Source organism: Falco cherrug, chromosome 12 (assembly GCF_023634085.1).
Source record: "Falco cherrug isolate bFalChe1 chromosome 12, bFalChe1.pri, whole genome shotgun sequence".
Taxonomy (NCBI): domain Eukaryota; kingdom Metazoa; phylum Chordata; class Aves; order Falconiformes; family Falconidae; genus Falco; species Falco cherrug.
In genome coordinates, this window is record NC_073708.1 from 5,432,823 (window position 1) to 5,452,059 (window position 19,237).

The 19,237-nt window shown below is 37.0% G+C and overlaps 1 protein-coding gene across 6 annotated transcripts in view; it reads left to right on the plus strand.

Annotated features, from left to right (window-relative positions):
* RABGAP1L (RAB GTPase activating protein 1 like) overlaps positions 1-19,237 on the plus strand; it is a 254,855-nt gene that overhangs the window by 148,510 nt on the left and 87,108 nt on the right. For 5 of the 6 annotated variants that reach the window (XM_055724788.1, XM_055724789.1, XM_055724784.1 and 2 more), the window contains exons 15-17: positions 4,740-4,814; positions 8,330-8,455; positions 9,824-9,967. In XM_055724788.1, coding sequence (XP_055580763.1) covers positions 4,740-4,814; positions 8,330-8,455; positions 9,824-9,967 — 345 coding nt within the window. The remainder of the gene's footprint in view (positions 1-4,739; positions 4,815-8,329; positions 8,456-9,823; positions 9,968-19,237) is intronic. The other variant, XM_055724787.1, reaches the window with a different exon arrangement.

Below are 19,237 nucleotides of genomic sequence, written 5' to 3' on the forward strand. Positions count from 1 at the left end.
AATACCTTGTTGCTTGAGAAGTCTGCATCAAAGTATGGATGTTTTCTTGACACAGTCTGGTTTTCAGATACCATGTAGGTCTTTTAACTGTACTAAAGCAGACTTCAGCACAGACCTATGTCTGCATCAAACATAGAGTAGATTCCTTAGATCGTTTCTATCATCTGGTATTGACACAAAGGTGAAGTAATTAGAGCAAACGAGGCTTGTCATTCTCTCCCAAAAAACTTGCATTCAATTCCTGTTACATTTTCCTTTTTCCTGAGACACAGATGCTGGATATCTTGTATGGCTGTTAATGAGCATTGTGCCAGCGTGCCTGTCACTTTTTCAGAGGAGTGAGTGTTTCCTGTGCCAGGAAACGTTATTACTGACAAGAGAGATACTGTTATTGCAGATAAGAGATGGGGATCTGTGGAGCCTCTGCTCATACCTTTCCCTCTGCATTACCGCGAAGAAGGGCGGGGGAAGTGGAAGCTCTGGAAATAAAACCTTTGTACGAGGCAGACACTACAGAAATATTTTTCATGAGCTCTCTTGAGTTTCTTATATAATTGCAACGTTTAGTTTCTAATGTCATTGAGTTACTATGGAAAAAGCAAATTGGCAATGTGATTGTAAGCTGGTGTTTGCTAGTTAGTGGTTTGCATTTCGTTAAGTACATTTGAACCTTCAGCAACTGTTAAGCGATAGTTTTCATGCTTATGAGGATGCAAAATGATGAAAAACATTTCATTCTGGAACTTGAGATATGCTCTCTACTCTTCAGTTTTAAAAACTGCTGGAACTTATACACATTAGTTGCAGAAATCCCAAATCTGGGGTTTTAAATTCAAGTCAGCAGTCTTTTCATTCGTCTTTTAAATGCTACTTCCTTGGAATTTTTCTGTCTACAGAAGATTCTGATCTTGGGAAATTTTCCTCCATTAATTATTTTAGCAAAGAATTTCTGTCCGTCTCTGGATTCTTCATTCACTTTCCCAACATGCATGTGGTTCTCTGTCACTGAGGAGACCGTTGCTTCCAAAGTATTCACTTTCTCTAACGGTGTTGTACTAACAACTGTGTAGTAGGTCTCTTCAGAAGACAGATAAGTATTAAAAAGACATTTTAATTCTGTAAGATCTTAATTTAGTTAAAATGAGTGAAAGTAGTCTTCAAATCAGTATCTTCATTAAGTCCCATTTATGAGACAGAGAATATTTAAAATCTCAGTTAACTAGTGAATTGTGATTGGAAGTTCCCCAAGAGATTAAGAAAATAATAACTTAAAAGACCACAGCATTGTCATAGGTTGTCATGGGAAAAATCCTGTTTGCTTGAAATTACAAAGTTACAACGACTGCAATGGAAATAGGGGATTTGGGATTTTGCTTTGGTTTTGTATTTCATGTGGAAAGACAAAGTTAATGCTCCTCAGTCCCTTTAAAGGATAAATCTTAAATAATTAATCTTAGATCTTTTGTTAATAATACGATATTATGGTGGTGGCTGTAGGTAGCATCCTTATTTCTGACGTCATATTTCAGCAGTATCAAGTCCCATAGGTTACTTAAAACTGAAAAAGTATAATTGGAAATGTAATGTGCATAAAGCTCCAAAAAACTCTTTTGCTTTGGGCAAATACAATGAAATCATTTAGATTTTAGAGACTTCATTAAAAAATAAATCTTTTGTTGTCAGTATTACGATGCTTTGACTTAACAGCAGAATCTTTCTCAGTTTTATCTAATTCCCGTGTAGCACTGCAGTTAGTAGCCAAGTATCTGATAACAGCTGCTTTTGAAGATCAGATTTTGGGGGTTTGGGGAAGGACCTGGTGGAAACTAATTTCAAAAAGCAAGCAGATCAAGTAGTTAATATTTTTTTCCATGGTTGTTGGTTGCTTCGAAGGTTTGTTAATGATGATGTTCTTTTACTTTTTACTGTTCTTTTACTGTCCTTCAGATGAATTTATTTTATATATCCTATGTATACCTGTGTCCACTAATTAATTTGAAATATTTTTTAAAACCATATTATCCAGTACTTACTGATTTGTAGTTCTGTAGATCACCTCTTTTTACAAATGCTTCAAATTTGTCATCTGTTCTTCTGATTTAATCAGCCAATTAATGGTTTACCAGTTCACTCCCCCCCCCCGGCTTTTTGGGTGAATATTGTCTGTTCTTAATACATTTTTAGTATTTTTATTCCTTTCAACTTATCATCTCTTCTGATACTCAGTTGGAAACAGGTCCTTCAACACATCCCCTGTTGGAAATGGCTGGATGACAACCTCTGTGATTCTTCTGTAATAAAACAGACACAGGGAAAGTTCCTGTGGATTTTCTGCTCTAGTTTAAATACAGCTTTTCTACCTTGATCATATATTTTCCAAGCAGAGGCTTTGCCTTCCTGCTCTGGATGTGTTTGAAATGGATGTATTACTAGTTTTAATGTGTTTAGGAAGTTGCTTATGAGAAAATTTATTGGTCTTCATTCATATTTTTATACTGAACATGCAGAGTGAGGATTTTTTTGCACCCTCCCCATTTTTCCTCTTTTGCCATCATTTCAGCTTGCTTTCACAGTCTCAAAAGGAGTATCTTTTTATTTCTGATAAATTTCTGTACTTTTTAACCTATGTCCATTTTGGAGACGGTTTGTTTGTTCCAGTGTGTTGGTTTCTCAGTAGTTATTTTAAAACTTGTTTGGATTAATTTATTGCTGTTTTCAGCAAATTATTATCTATTGTGCTGATAGTGCTTCTCACAACAGAGAACCCATACGTGCTGATAATTTGCTATTGATTTTTCAGTCTGGATTTTTTAAGTAAAGTAAAAAATGTCATATAGTACAAAGAAATCATAACTCCAGATGCATTATTTAAAATTTTACACATCTGTTTCTACACAAGGCTAGCGTTTCAAAGGCAGAAATAACACATCTTTTAGGAATGCTACAGAAATAAAATATTTGACATCAATGAACTAATAGATTTTGGAATAAGTAGATAAAGATTCATTATGATGATGATTAACCAGTGGATGGTTCTAATTAGTCCTATGCAATATTAATTTAAGTTTTGAAAGTAATTTCTGTTATTTCAGAGCTTAGTAGCTAAAGAGTAATTTTAAATGAACTTTTTCTGAGTGAGCATCCTTTTTTTCCAAGTCAGGTTTTGTATTTGCTATTGTAGACTTAAGGAGTTATTTTTTATATTTTACTTTTGTGGCTAGAGCTGGTTTAAACTAGTAAGCAGATTGTGATGGTTCATTTAATATTTTTCAATATTTTTTGTGGCTAGTCTTGTATTTGCTTCACCATTGAAACTGAGCAGTGGATTTGGATTATTTTCACTCAGATTTTAACTCATCCCATCTAACGTACTTTAAAAAATGGTAAGCAATATAGACAAATAGCAAAAAGCTGTAAGTCACAGTTCAGTTTTTCACAAGCTACAGACATAATTGGAAATGTATGGGTTAATTGTTTATAAACAGTGAACTTTAAAGAAATACTGAGGTTGTATTCTTTACAGAGATCTTCTTTTCTGGAATCATGACAGAATTCCTTATAAATACTTCTTAGTTTTTGCCCATCAGAAAGAAAAAGGAAAGATGGTGTAAATTTAAATGTTTTGGCCTCCATTTCAACATTTCTGGCAGAAATTATCTGCAATTATGTTAATAGGTTTGGCTGGAAAGGGGTTGCATCTCTTTTTGAGACACAATTCTTCTTACATTTTGAAGAGGCAGCTAAAATATTGTACGATAGACCCACCAGCGCATCACCTGCCATCGTTTGTTCAGGCTCTCTGTGCTCCTGTTCAGTGAATTTGCAATCTTGAGTTCATTCAAGACTTTAAAAAAGAGATAAGCACGGTGTTCCAGTTTGAAACGTTCTCATCTGTAAACGGTCGTGGGGGCAAAGCCCATGTTCTGATTTTTGTGGCTTGTTCCTCCCCGTAGCTCTGACCTTGTGCTTTTGCTTTCCCTGGCTGTAACCTTAGTACCTTGCTTGTTCTCTCAGGATGTCTCTCCCCCTGATGTCAATCCTGCTGCTGCTTATACTTTCACAAGTTTTCTGAAATTCTTAACATCCTCTGACATCTCTTTAAAAACAGTATCTGTCTTCTTGTCTCGGAAAAGTAAGGGGGGAAGGAAAGGTTAGTTATTTTAGTGTTGTTTTTTTAAGAGTAAGAAAAAAGTACTATGTCAGTCATACAATAGGAAAATGAGTCTTGTTTGTTCTTCAGCATAACAAGGAGATGAAAAAACTGTTTCTGATGAAATTTTCAGGCTAGAGCAGTTCTCAGTGGTTTTCTAACAGCCAGCCTCAGGTTCTATACTTCCGTGATGTCAGAACTTGTGTTTCCAAAACCAAACAAGCATTCCCCACAGCACAAGCTAACCTGGTTTTTACATCATATTTGTTTTATCCTTAAAGTTATATCATTCCGGACCTCAGCAGAATTATCCTTGATTTAGGTGAAAGGAAATTGCACCCAACTCTTTTCATGCTGTTCAGAAAATAAAGACAAAAATACACCGATATGGGATCTATGGGAGATTGAGAGTGATCTGTAGATGTTTTCTTAAGCGCCCTGAAAGCCTACGCAAGCACGGTTACAGTTTCACTCCCTTTATTATTTCAGCCCGCATTGCATTATGAATTCTGAATAGCTCATTGATTATAGCACATTTTGATAATGCCTGTGTGCATTTTAAATATATGTTGACTTTTCTTTTTTCTAGGCATACTCTGTCTATGATGAAGACATTGGCTATTGCCAGGGACAGTCTTTCCTTGCAGCTGTGCTTCTACTTCATGTGAGTTAATTGCAAAATGAAAGCTTTGATATTTGAAACCAAAGCAGCTTTAAAATCAGTAGTACTGTAACATGCTATTTGACAGATATTTAATGTTGTTTATTTGCCTGTATTCATTTTCCTCTTGTTGCTTTTTGGCAAATAGTGACTAATGGGTTCTATCTTTATGAATGCCCATTTCCTTTATATAGGAGAAATCCATTAAATTGTCAAGTACTTCTGTGTCAAAACCTGAAATTAATTTGTTACATATTAATGTTTTCTTTTAATGTAGTTGTCAGGTAGGTGAACTCCCTTTGGGTTTATGGGGAGTTTAACTTTGGGAGATATTCTTGGAGCAGCAAACAAGAGCAGGCAGTCTCATTAATTTTCAGTCAGCCTTTTTCTCCTAAGGACATTTTATAATGTCTTTTGTGTGAAAGCTGAATTTTAACCTTGATATTTTTGCCTGTAACCAAAACCTACAAACTTTGATCTGTTGCTTCCTATATATACACATCCATGTATATATAGAGATAGATAGGTAAATACATAATTTTTATATTTTGAAGATGCTTTAACTTTTGATGTGTCAGTGGAAAAGCAGCAGATTCATGTAGTGTGGGTATCATAAAGAGTATCTGAATAAACCACCCAAAACCCCAACAACTCTTAGTCAGGCTCTTGCCTGCTTTTTTTGTCAGGCTTTAATTAATAAATTTTTGAAATACACTTTGGATTGTGGTTTTGAGTCAGCTGTTGGTGGTATAGATGTTACACATATGCTTCCTAAGGCATCAAGAATTCAAATTCAGATTAATTTAAGTGTTAATTCCTGGTGAGATCTGTGACTCCATGAAGACTTAAGGAGCATAATGTACAGTGACAGTGTTGCAGAGAAGCTTTAGACTCTTTTAAGGATAAACCTGAGTTAGTCACATTATTGCAATCCCACATACCGTGCAAATTAGCTTATCTAACAGTTATTTTGCAATTAACTTTTTACCCAAAGAAGGATTTTTAAGTTCCATTGGACGAATAAGCCATTTTCAATACCAGAGTTGTTTAGAAATGAGTGGGTGTCGCATTCTTAACATTTGACTAATACTTCGGCTCCTCTCACTTAGTTGTGTGCTGTCATTACTATAGAGAATCACCTCTGTTTCTAGTCTTTCTGGAGTTAGAAGAAATTGCCCTGTACGTTGGGAATTCTAAATGGCAATTACACTCATTTTAATATGCCCTTTATAACATTTGCTTTCATAATAGGATATTAAACTGAAATAATCAGAGACAGGGGGAAAGGGAAGCAGTCTCAATGAGCTCATGTAAGTTGGGAGCTTCCCAGGATGCCCTCAGACTCTTTGTTTTTCTCAAATTCTCCAACCAATCTGTATGCTGTGAATGCTTGTAAGACCCTCTCTAACTCTTTATCTTTGCATGGATTTCTGGACCCCTTCCTTTCCCTTTTTTTTCTGGGACAGGATATCCTTTCTCTTCAGTGTAGATATCTTTCAGGGATGGTTGGGTAGCCTGAACCTCCATCCTGGATTTTTGTGGTTTTGCTGCTTTGGTGAAATTCCTATCAAAGGTGAGCAGGTAACTTCTAATTGCAGGGGAACAGTGTTGCCAACTCTAATCATTTTACTGTAAGTCTCACAGTATTTAACTTTTTTTTCCTTGTTGTCTATTTTTGAAGTCATTGCTATGTGAAAAACTAAAATTTCATTTTAAAAAATTGTAAATTTTTGGCTTTTTTTGATTCCAAAGAAAAGATAATTAGGGGCAAATATCTAAATGCCAAAAAATCAGAACAGAAATGCCAAAAATATGTGTTTTGCTTAAATAAAATAAGAAATGAAAACTTGATTTATGATTTTAAATTCTTGGGGTTGGTAATATTGGAGAACCTCTGTCTACTGAGAGTGAGGACTTGGTAGCCTCTGCCTGTAAACAACTTTGGCTTAGTACTTACTCTGTTCCCGTTCCCACTCCCTCTCCCTGTCTTGGGGGAGGAATGATTGTCAATGCACGTGCATTTGATTGAGCATGCAAGGTAGGTGTGCTTGTGCATGAGCATCTGTCATTTGATTAGAAATAATTGTTACTTTACCAAAAAACCTGAAATTTGCATTCATCTGATTATACAGCAGATTCAAGCCTTTTGGTCAGGATAAAACTATTTCTCCCTTTACTTTGTCTGCAGCTTTTATCCACTGTCAGTGGGGATCCATTCCATCCAGATAAAATTGTGTTAAAGAGCTTTGAGATTCATAAGAGCTTGTCCTGGGCAAATCTAGCCTAGACAGGTAGCTAGCAGCTGATCTGGCAGTTCTTTATGCTAACTAGTTACTTTCATGTATGATGTCTGAAAATGAAAATGAAAGTGTCTGCCCATGGAGACAGGCCATAATCATAGGCTGAACATAAAAGATGAAACCCTGGAGGTAAATATCAAGAGACTAAAATTCTCTTTGAAGAAAATACTGAGCTTTTTATCCATTGCTGATATTTGATGAGGGGTTGGCAAGAAGCTGAATGAGTCAATACACTAAAAGGTCAAGAGTCGTCATTCTTGATACTCAGTAATTGTTTTCATTTGTTCCAATCTGGTGCCTGCAAAAGAAAGATTATTTTTAATGTGTTTGGAAATCTGATTTGGGGTCTGCGGTGACTCTGCTTGTGCCTACCTTGTTCTTGTGTTACCTGAAGGTGTGGGGGAGATGTCTTGTCAGTGAAGGTTTCATGACACAGGGCTTCCCACAAATTCAGTGTTCAATGGGCTCAAGCCAACAAATGAAACGTCAGAGTGGCTCACATACTTTGTCTTTTAGTGCCACCTTCTAAAACTCTGTTGGATGAGAAATTCTGGTCAAAATTAAATAGAAATGACGGAGATAGGGCTTCTGGAAAAGTCATGATGTTTATAGATGGAATCAGCGCTCCTGAGGTCACAAGTAGGTTCTGATGGCAAAATTTGTGATTTCCTTACTTCTGTGGGAAACCTGACTTTAGAGAGTTTGATGTCCTGGGGTTTGCATGAAAGAAGATAAGTGTTATTTGCACTAAGAACTGGTTGTACCTTAGTTCTCCCAATTTTTTCCTGTTTAACCAGATCTCTCTCAGAAATCACTGTCATTAGTTGTTGTTTTTTCTTTTCTTTCTGTCTTTTTTTTTTTAATGTTGTTTTGTAGATGACAGTTGTGTACTGGTTGTTCTCATATGTATTTGGCAGAAAGAATACTGACGACAGTTGTGCTGCTGTGGGGATGTATATGTATATGAACCTAAGATATGATCCCACATTTTCTCCAAAGAAGGTCTTACTGAGCTAAATCTAGGTGCTCATCAAGGAGAGTAGGCCCCTTGAGATTTTAATTGCTTAATTCTACATTCATAGTGCTTTGCTAAAATTTTTAATATATCCCTGGTTCTGAATTCATCATGCATAAGGTTTTTAAGTGTGTGTATTTGTGTAAGGCATTTCCAGCATCAGCTCAGTTTTTAATATTATATTTCTGTATTTTTCCAAACAGATGCCAGAGGAGCAGGCATTCTGTGTATTTGTGAAAATAATGTATGACTATGGCTTGAGGGACCTCTACAGAAATAACTTTGAAGATCTCCATTGCAAATTTTTCCAGCTGGAGAAGTTAATGCAGGTAGGGCCAGAATAACAAATTATTCTACTTTGATTAATGGAAATACTGGCATGAAGAGATTAATGCTTTGCTTCCATAAGCTACTGGACAGTAAAACCCCTCTCCTTTTGGGGGTGGGGTAGAACTAAAGCAAGGAAGTTTAATATCTGGGTCCAAACCTTGTGAGCCAGATGTGTTTCTGATTTCTTTTGTCTTTCACAAACCAGGCTTGCTGCTAATCTTTGTATCCAAGCAGAGTAGGTATCTGGGTGTTTTTCTCTCTGTTTGCTTGTTCTCCCCCCTGTTTTGTGATGGTGGTTAGAGAGAAAATAGCTGTTCTGTTAAGGCCAGAGTTTCTTTTGGACTGCCACCATCAGTGTCCTACTTTCTATGAATTATGTTGATGGTTAAGAGGTCAGGCAAATCAGGACATCCTGATGCTTATGAAATATGAATCAAGCATAGGTTATTTTGTAGATTTTACTGTGTCTTCAATACGTTGCTCTTTTATCAGATGGAATTATTTCACAGTCAGAGCAATTTAACATAAATAAATGGCTGCAAGTTTAACACATTGTTGTTCTGACTAATAAGCAGTTACTAACAGTTCATTAAGCTTTGACCTGTGCTTCTGTTAGCATAGGGAAAGCTAGCTGATGAAGTCCATTACCACAGATAACCATATATACCTCTGAGAAATATTAAAGCCAAACAAAACAGACCACTGTTAATTTAATGATCTTTTTTTCAGATGTCAAATTGTACGTATTTCCCACTTGATGGATTAGAATTACATACTAATTAATTTGATACATTGGCATATGGTGTTCTCAGTATTTACATGTGTTAACAAAGATTTTTACTTTGTTAACTGAATATGAATGTATCCTCAGTGTACAGTAGGACTATCAGTGCTTGGTTTATGTTGCTTAAATATATCCTCCTAGTTAGAGGAATGGTTTGATGGAGTTGTGTGCTTTATTGCTTCCAGGCTTTGCAAAGTGATCTCCTTGTTCTAGTATCTGTTAGTTTTTATATCAGGAGCATTTTTAGCAAGACCCAGCAAAGGAGTAACTTAAACATTATATGCTATGCATGACATACCTTTCACAACTGCTCCTCCTTTCAATAAAGTTTATGTAACTTCTCAATATAATCTCAGTACATTATTTGGTACTGTGATAGGATCCACAGTGGATATTTTACTAAAAACTGTAACCATGGGCACTGAAATTTATGAAGAAACATGTTTCCATTGCTCAAAAGAAGCCAGGATTTCACTTTGTTGTGTTTTTCAGTGTTTAGCAACCTGGTAGTTACTGGCAGCGTAGATGAAGAACTCGGATTAATGAGTAATACTGAAGCATTTATTTTTTTCCTTTACTCTAGGAGCAACTACCAGACTTGCATAGCCATTTCTCAGACCTCAATTTGGAAGCTCATATGTATGCGTCCCAGTGGTTCCTCACTCTTTTTACTGCCAAGTTTCCACTCTGCATGGTCTTCCACATCATTGACTTACTACTTTGTGAGGTAAAAAAAACTTTTATTGGAAAGCCTTTTCTCCTCTCCATGCATGTTTCTTCTTTTTTTGTTTTGTTTTGTTGGAGTCATTTACCATTTAATTTTGAAGTGTGTGTAACTAAATTATGTAGAAACCATGGTTATATCGAAGAGAAGATGTTCGGTGAAATGTTGGTTTGATTTTAAAATTAGAATTGTGGATTCCCTCATTCATTGCTGAGGGATCTAATTAAGAATATCTGATGCACACATCTGTTCTTCATTTAATTTGTTAAATAATTTATTCGAAGTTAGGAATTCTAATTTCTTAAAGATACCTAGTAGTAAAAGCCTAGCAGGCTTTTAGAGGGAAAGCTCTCCAAATTGTCTGATTCAGAGTGCCCAAAGACAGTAAGGATATTGCGTGTTGCTTTGATGGCGTGGTATTAAACAAACAGTGAGAGGTGCCAAGCAGCACAACTGAATAAAGCTCTTCCCTTTTGTTTTTTACCACTGTTCCAACTGAGGAACGCATCACTGCAGATGCAAAATGGTACATTTCTGTATTGCAGATATATCTGCACTTCTTTTAAAAAACCAGACAGAATAGTGATAAGGCTGGATGGAACGTTTATGTTGGTAAAATACTAGTACTTCCTTTTGTCACTGGGAAATCAGGACATCCATGGAATTAAACCTGGTTTTGAACATGCTAGTGATTTCCCCTCTGATTTACATCAATCACAAATACTAAAAAATATAAATAAATAAAATAATTAAGAATTTTAAATGCAAAGGGTTTCATGAGTACAAAACACTGTTGACTCTAGTTCATTCTGTTAATTTTTATTGGGAAGTATTTTACTGGTGAATTTTCAGGCTCGTGGCCCATGCCTTGATAGGATTCATTATTAAACCAATATGGTTTACCACTCATAACTCACTATTTTTTTCCTTGAGAGTATTGTTTCTTCTGCTTATTGGTGCACAGTTATCAAAAAGAGGTAGGTTAATACCACCAGGTAGCCAGGTAAGTGTGAAAGTTAGTAATGGTGAAGTGTTTTCACACTTCCATATAAATAACTGAGCTTTATTTCTTTCACAATGTCGATGATTTTAAGTAAGCAAATAGAAGAAGTAGAAAGGTTGCTATTTTTTCTGCTCTTTGTCCTCCTCTTTGGTCATGCAGTAGGTGAATGCAATCCCTTGATCACTTTTCAACTGTTAGCGAGTTAATTTTCAGAATGAGCTGCTGGTGTGCATTTGATCATTCTTTGTCAGTTCAGTTTATTACTTCCTTCTGATCTTGATGTGGAGCTGCACTCAGAAATGACCATTTTAAGAGGTCGCTTGTCAAAAAGTACAGAACATCTTTTCATAGTGGTGATTATTGTGATAGCACTGTAGTTACATCCTGTCTGAAGCTCCTGCACTTTTTGTTATATTAAGCTTGATGATAAAATATGCTGAAGAAGTCTTTTAGTCATGGTTAATATAGATTTAATATTTAGAATGAAAAAAGAAACAACTCTTAAAACATTTGCATTCATCTCACATCTGGCAGTGTTTATCTCAGCATGCCTGAAGGGATTACTCTGGGCACAAAGGTGAAAGAATCCAAGGAGAAAGTGGGAGAGTGCAACACTAGAGTCTGCTAGAGCAAGGGAAACTTGTTAGCATTTGTGGAGGGTAATCACATAAAGTTAACGGAGCCTCTTTTACAACAGCTAAAAATGAACCAGAAATGGTTAGAAAATGGATTGCAAGTGAGAAGATACTTGTAGACATCTTGAGAAACAGTGGGGCAGTGTGAGGCAATGGTGTAGACTATCAGGAAGCTGTTCCTAAGATTCATGAGTCAACTAGGCTGAAGTAACAGGCGCTTCTGAGAATTTGTGGGAGGAGTGTAGATTAAAATCATATTAAAATAAAAATGTAGTTGGCTCTCATCATAGAAGTAAAATCTGAAGGCTTATGGCTATAGAGTAAGAAAGAATCTATTCCTTAATGGAGGACTGAAATCATACTGTGAACCTGTCTGTCTGGTCAGCCTCCAGAAGGAGGAATGAAGCCGTCAAAACTAAATAAATAAATTTGTCTGCATTAAATTGTTCCTTACTTTATCTCTGAACAAACAGCATGCCTGTAATTCCAGCAACTGGAAGGAGAAAAAACAGTTGCAGCTGCTAACAGTGGAACAAAAAAAAAATCCTGCAAAAAAATCCTCAAAAAATCAAGAAGTCTTTGAAGTGTCATATGTTTTTAAAAACAAGCTTCCAGCCTTCTCGTTAATTTGTCATAGATACAGATGAATTTTAAATAGCCTTCAACTTCCTTCCTGACTGTGTTTTCTCCACATCCCTGTCCTGTCTGTTGTTGACAAAATGTTTACATCCTATGTAACTCCTTTATGAAAGAAAAATACTAGGGGAAGAAAAACAGATAAAACCATTGCTGAATGGGTGCTGCCAACTAGTCATTCCAAGGGAGCTTTTCTGGAGTCCATGGAAATATTTGAATTATGGATGAACAGTTCGTGTCAACCAAGAGGTTTTGCATGTGCTTCGTTTTTTTAGATTTTGACTGCAGCTGGAAGAATGAAATTGGTCTTTACAGATACTCTTTAACTCTCAATCCAGAGAGGAAAAATACCTGTGGGAGATCCTGCAGTTTCGCCACTAACCAGGGAAGGTCATGTCCTTCTCTTGCACGCACAGTGGGACAGCAGCACAAGCCGGGCTGTGGACCTCCTGGGCAGGAGCATATCCTGGGAAAAAGTAGCTAAATTTATGATGGGAATTAAATTTTATGGAGAAATTTTTAAAATTCCATCGAAGCGAGTGACATTACACTCCAGGTCTTTTCATTGTTCTCATGTTAAATATGACTTGATAGAAAGAACAGTTTTCTTTAAATTCATATGGATTTGGGACTTGCCATGGCCTCTGTGTGATTCTGAGTTCTTTTATCTTGTTGTCTTCCTAAGACCTTTTGGTGTTTTGTTTCTTTAAGTTGTCTCCAGGCTGTTGAGGATGTGACTCAACTGCCAAATTATCTACATTTCCAGTGGCCATAGAATATTGTCTCAGTGACTTTGGGACAGAATCCGTCACCCATCCTCATCTAAACAGAAAATATTTTGGAGTTCTTTGTCTTTCCTACAACAGAAACTTGAGGAAGATCTTGGGCTTGCAGGCAGGTACTCCATACCATGGTACATACTATAAGGCTTGACTGCCCATTATAAAAACACAAACATATTGATCTAGTTGAAACTTTTCATGTGATTACAGCAAAGTGCATGTTTTTGTCTACATAGGTATATTTTAACAAGTCGGTATCAACTGAAAAGCTTTCCACAATGTTCCTTTCAGGTGCCTGTTTCAAGTTTCCTTTGTCTCTTCCCCTTTCACGATTTCTGTTTGCATTGAAGAACAACTTTGTTGATGAAAGTCAGAGTTGGTTTTGGACATGCCAATCTTATTTATCAATATGACATTATGTTACTGACCACTCTGAGCTTGCTCTGCTTTGCTGTCTCTTTTTCTTCCATCTTAAATTATTTCAAGTCATGCTCAGAAGTAGCGACTCGTCTAGATAAAGTGCATGTTGCTTAGAGCTGTCCCATGTGCAGTAACTGCACCTGGGTTGTACTATAGATTATCAGAGAGTTGACATTTAACTTCATTGTGCATCTTTAAATGTTCACTTTAAAATGAAAATGTGTTTTAAAAGCACTAGATAAGTTACCTTAATTAGGCATTTAGAAGAGGAAAAAAAAAAATCAAACGAGTTGACAGACAAGTTTTAAGCATTTTTAAAATTTTCATTATTTTTTCCTATTTAAAAAAGAAAATACTGTAACTGGTTGTGATATATACAGTACTGCCAAAACTAAAGGAGGGTCCGAGTTCAAACTGTCAATTCCATTACTAACCTACAATTTCAAGTTGCTACTGGTCACCTCTGTTTTGAGTCGATTTGACTATTTTTATGTGCAGTTCTTGTCGATATAAAATACTTAAGGATTATGGTTTTCTCCTTTTAAGGAGTATATAAAAAAAACCCTACTACATGCTGCCTTTTCTGGGCTGGTACAGATATTTTTGTATTTTAGTGTCAGTAATTACATAGTCTTGTTACAAAAATTAATACTTTGACTACTAAGCTGCTGCTCTGTGATCAAGACTGAATAGAAGGGGATGCAACTGATTATCAGTTTTGAATAGGAAATAATTTAATGTGTTGTAATATAAGTGATAACAAAGAAGTGAAACTACCTTTCACAGGACCACATAGCAGCACAGTGGAAGAAGTGCGAATTGAAAGGTAGATAGCATCATTTCTTAGTGTTTGTTTGTCAACTAGAGCTTTCCAAACTTTGTATGAAATAACTGTTATAAGAAGTTTTGAGAAACTGTGATAAAGGCCAATGGGTGTTTTTAAAAATCTTTTACAATGTGAATGACTTGGCGCTAGTAAATGCGCACCTATTGATAGTAAAAATGTGGCACCGTGTTGAGTAGTTGTGGTTCCTAGGAGCACTGCTTCGTAATGAAATAATGAAAATCTTAGAGGAATTATAACTATTGGCGCTGAAGATTTGATGTCTGTCTTATGTGCGTCTTGCTGAAGAATGGATGTGCCAGGAAACACTACACCGTATGGTATCCCTCAGATGCTAAGACCAGTCATCTCTGTGTGTTAGTACTGAGTAGTAGATACCATAATAGCCTGCTATTTTTTATCTATCACTGTCAGATACTTCTGTGATGCCTTCCACAGAGTTGAGAAAGAACAGATTAACATTTTAATTTGTTAAACTTCCTCAGGAATTGAGTCAGGAACAAGCCCACTTCCTCTTTAAATCTGCACTCAGGTGAAATGTGAATTAAATAAAAGATTGTGTACAGTTACTTATCTTCTGTAGATCTATAGGGGAAGAAAACTTGAACTTTTTGGAATTACCTATTGTTGACATATTGTCTATGTTTATTAACCCTTCCAGTTATGAATGTTTTAATAGATCTTATAAAACAGCAAACTGGGCTTGCTAGAAACAAGATCGCTTTTAGTAAGAGCATATTAAAAGCTAGGCTTAAATTCTGAGTAGGTATAGGTCTGTGCTAAAGCTGCTTGCATTATTTCAGTACTCTTTGCAGAAGTAAAGTCAGTGGAAAAGGGGGTGGGTGGGTGGGTGTGCGTGGGTGGGTGTGGGGTTTTTTCCTTCTTACAAGGACAGGAGATTAGACTTTGGCATTTGGACTGCCTTTCCTCCTGTCCATTGCTCTTTCCATTATGCCTGCGAGGGAGCTAAGTCTCCTCCACTGCTGTTTCATGTAAAGACACTGGAAAGGATTTCTTTCTGAGACTGCTGTAACTAGCTTTTAATTAATTTAAGAAGAAAGAGAATAGGTTGTCTCTCAGACTCCAGATGGAAGACTAGAATTTGAACATCCATGTCCAGTGGTAATGCTTGTTTGCTACATTCAAGCATCTGTTGACATGTCAGCCATTACAATCTTTTTGGTTGCAAAAACTTGAGGTCTGCAATGGAGTTAGCTCAGGTTTCCTGGCTGTGGATGTGGATGTTTTGCTTTTATGTATTTAGATGAGTTATTTAAATCCAAGCTAAAAGTAATTTCAGCGTAATTTATCTGATGACTACAGCTGTATTCCACTGTGGGGTTTTTCCAGTTTTAATTTCAGCAGAAATTAAAGTAAAAAGAAAGGAAAAAGGACGTAGTATTTTATTGTGTCTGATGCATGAGGAACTTTTAAAGCCTTTGTTGAGTGTATGCTTATAACATTGAGATTATAATGATAAAGAATTTTAAGTTTTTTTCAAAGTGAAGGTCATAAGAAGTACTAGGTGTTTGGATATACAATTTCAATTAACAATAGAAATTATGTAATACCATGTTCTGTATTGCCACACGGACAGGGGAACACAAAACGTTCTATTTAATTCTAAAGCTACACAGAATTTATAATAATTCAAGCCTGGACTGAGGAGAACAGTATTTTAATAGAGTACATCTGAGAGGTTCTTGGAGAGCCACAAGGTTTAGCATAACCCTTTACGCTATGTTGTCCAGCTGCTCCTGTGAGCATCCATAATTTATGTGTCTTCCATTCATAGCTGCAGCTTGTTGATCCCCAAAATAACAAAGCTGCAATAAATGCTCACCATGAGCAAAGAAAAAAAGAGTCTCACAACAATCTGCAGTTCAAGATAACTTATGTGAACAGGAGGTACCTTTTTGGTGATGTTAATAGATGTTGTGGTCCTGAAATGTTGCTTCTGTTTCAGAAAATGTTCTAAGGTACCGGTGACAGTCGCCGAAGATGAGGGACCTGTTTGAATGACCTAGTTTGCACCTTAGAGGGAAGAAGCATCTAATGCGATGTCACAGTATGGCTCTGAGTTACTTTCCCAATTGCTACTGAAATATTTTAGCCACTTACTAGTTGATGTTCACTTGGCTGATTTTTCTAGGAATACAGTAAATTTCCATAATGCTTACTTAACACCAGTGCCATCTGCTGTATTTGAATAACAGCATATTCTAAGCAGTCTTGGCAGTCCTCAAAAACGCTTCAGAAATAACTGAAAGAAAGTATCACAAATGGGAGAGTGATATTCCGTGAACAAATCCAGGAAGCTAAGCTAATTTGGGGACTGTTTTTAAAAAAGAGGATAGCACAGTCTGCCTGTGCCAAAACATTTTCCATTACTTCGTGCTTGGCATCTTGAGGCCGTACTGAATTTTCTGAGTATGTAAAATCAAAACGTGAACTTTGCATTCAGGTGGCTGTCGGAAAGGAAGAATGAATGTCGGAGTGTAGAGGGACAAGGGCCAGGACTGTGTGGTGGCAGAGAAAGGGCGAAGATGGGGAATGAATGCTGGGAAAGAGATCAGAGCGCAGGGAAGCAGGACATGGATTTAACATGGGCAGGCATTTGTCTTTGTGTTATGTGACCACATGTGGAGGGGGAAGGAGGCACAGCTCTCTGTCACGAGGTGTTCTCAACCCCTCATCTTGTCTCCTCTCAAGGAAACTGGGATCTGGAGGATTCCTGCTCCTCCAAGCATGTCTAACAGCCATTCCCTGTTCCCCATGAGAGCTGGAGGACCTGTGTTAGCTACAGAGATACAAGACCTCTGTGTCTGTCCTCCTTATATGTATGTGATACGGCCCTTGATGCCTAGGCCCCTTTCTTCATCCCCATATTAATCAGGTTTGGGAAGAGGGAAAGGATTGTCTAAACCCCCTGTAATTTAAACTTAAACTTTGGAAAACCAGAATAGTAATGTTAGTGCCTATAAGCAGCTGCCTGTGAATTAGGAGCATGTCACTGCAGAAATACCTGAAGGCAGGGAGCAGTTTGGTACATGAAAATGAGTTCAGATTCTGTGGCGGTAATTTTTATTCTTCAAAAACAGTCACAGAAGCTGGAGACAAAAAGGCGCTAATCTCATAGCACTCTACCTTCATTCAGCCGTAGCAACATCTCAGCAGCAAATTATGTGAAAATCACCCAAAACATGTAAACATTCACTAGAACTTCTAAATCCCATTCATTTTTGTTGAAAGCAACCAACCAAACAAAATTTCATATGAAATCATACTAATACAGGTTCATGGTTGCCTAGTAGTAGTTATCATGTGCCTTTTCATGCTGCAAAATACACAAAGGTGGCACAATAAATGCTGAATCCCATGGTGCCATTTTTACCATCTCCCTGGTACCTGCTTACCTAATAATTGAGTCAACTGGTTTTAATTTGGTTTGTGTATTAGTCACAGCATCATCATATCAGGATGGAGATTGCTGTGTTTTTTTCTTTCTTGTGTTGTAGCGTTTCCCAGTGTGAGCTCCTGTGGTAGGCAGTGTGTGTGGAGTCACTGGGGGAAGCCCAGTCTAAAGAGTCCAACTGTACCTCATATGTTAGCAGTAAGATCTCTATGCAGTTTGATTTTTCTTTTCTTTTTTGCCTTTTCTCTCTCTAATATAACTGTTAGTAAGAAAGCTGTATCTGTTGCTTATACAAAGCTTGCTATTTTATGTTGTGCCTTATCTGAGTGAGTTAACCTTCCTTCCCCTTAGTTGTCATTGAAATAGAATGAATGTACAAGCTACACAAACTATCCAAGTAAAAGATGTTAATTAACATGTGTATCCCTGCAGAGCATGCTCCGAGTCTGTTACTTACAAAGAGAAATCTGAGCTCCAGACCATATATTTATTTTGTCAGCAAGTTAAATACATTTGTGACATTCCTAAAGTTTATTGTGTGTTCTCAACATATTACAGTTGCTAAATAAGTATTTTGCTGGAAACAATCCAAACCGTAAATAGAATTTTAATTCTTCTTTAGAGTTTGTAACCCCAATTACCCTCTGCAGCTCCTTTGAAAGAGTATGCAACTGAACACATAATTATGAAACACTTTCGAATTATGAAACAATGTCAAATTAACTTCAGTTGAATAGCTAATCCCTCTTTAGCAAAAAAGGAAAATTCAGTTATTAGAAAGCTGGAACAGGTTAACTGGTTTTCCTGATGGCATGGCATGTGAGGCTTGAGACTTCTCTGACCTTAAGGAGGTGCTCAGTTGACTTTCACATACATCTGCTTTACCTGGTGCTGAACTTCAGAGAATATTGCATCGATGTCTTCACTGTTTTCTTCTACATGTTGTGCGTATCTAGGAGCAAAACCACAGATAAGAACACTGATTAAAAAAGTGAATTTTCAATATTTTTTTTCTAAGAGATTCACTTCCTTTTGTTTGTGAAAATGATGCAGAGGGTATTGCCATGTAACCAGAGGAAGGTCCGTTGAGTCACCTTGGTTGGAGGGGGAGAGATGCTAGCAACTATTATAGCCTACCTTCTCCCAGAGGCTTCTGGCATTGAAGAGAAGCTTTAAAACAGGACCTAAATTCCACAGTCATCCCCTAGGCAGATGTGGTCCAGATAACCGCGTGATTAAATCGTTTGGCCTAACTCTTCTGTCAGCTTCATGCGGGGCTGTTGAGCTTTGCTAGTAGCAAGCGTTAGTTTGCTGCCCCCTTAACTTCCCTTTTTCGGGTCTCTGGGTAGATGGGCTGGGTCAGATGGGTATATGTGCTTCCTCCCTTCCAAAGGAAGCCACAGGCATCCTGTCTGTCACAGAGATCTCATTAAAGACAAACTGGATCCTGCAAAATCAGATCTTTACCATTTGCTGTTCTTTGTTCCCGATCTTCTTTTCAGGCCTTTTCAAAAGTCACCTTGTTTCAGAGTGCAGAG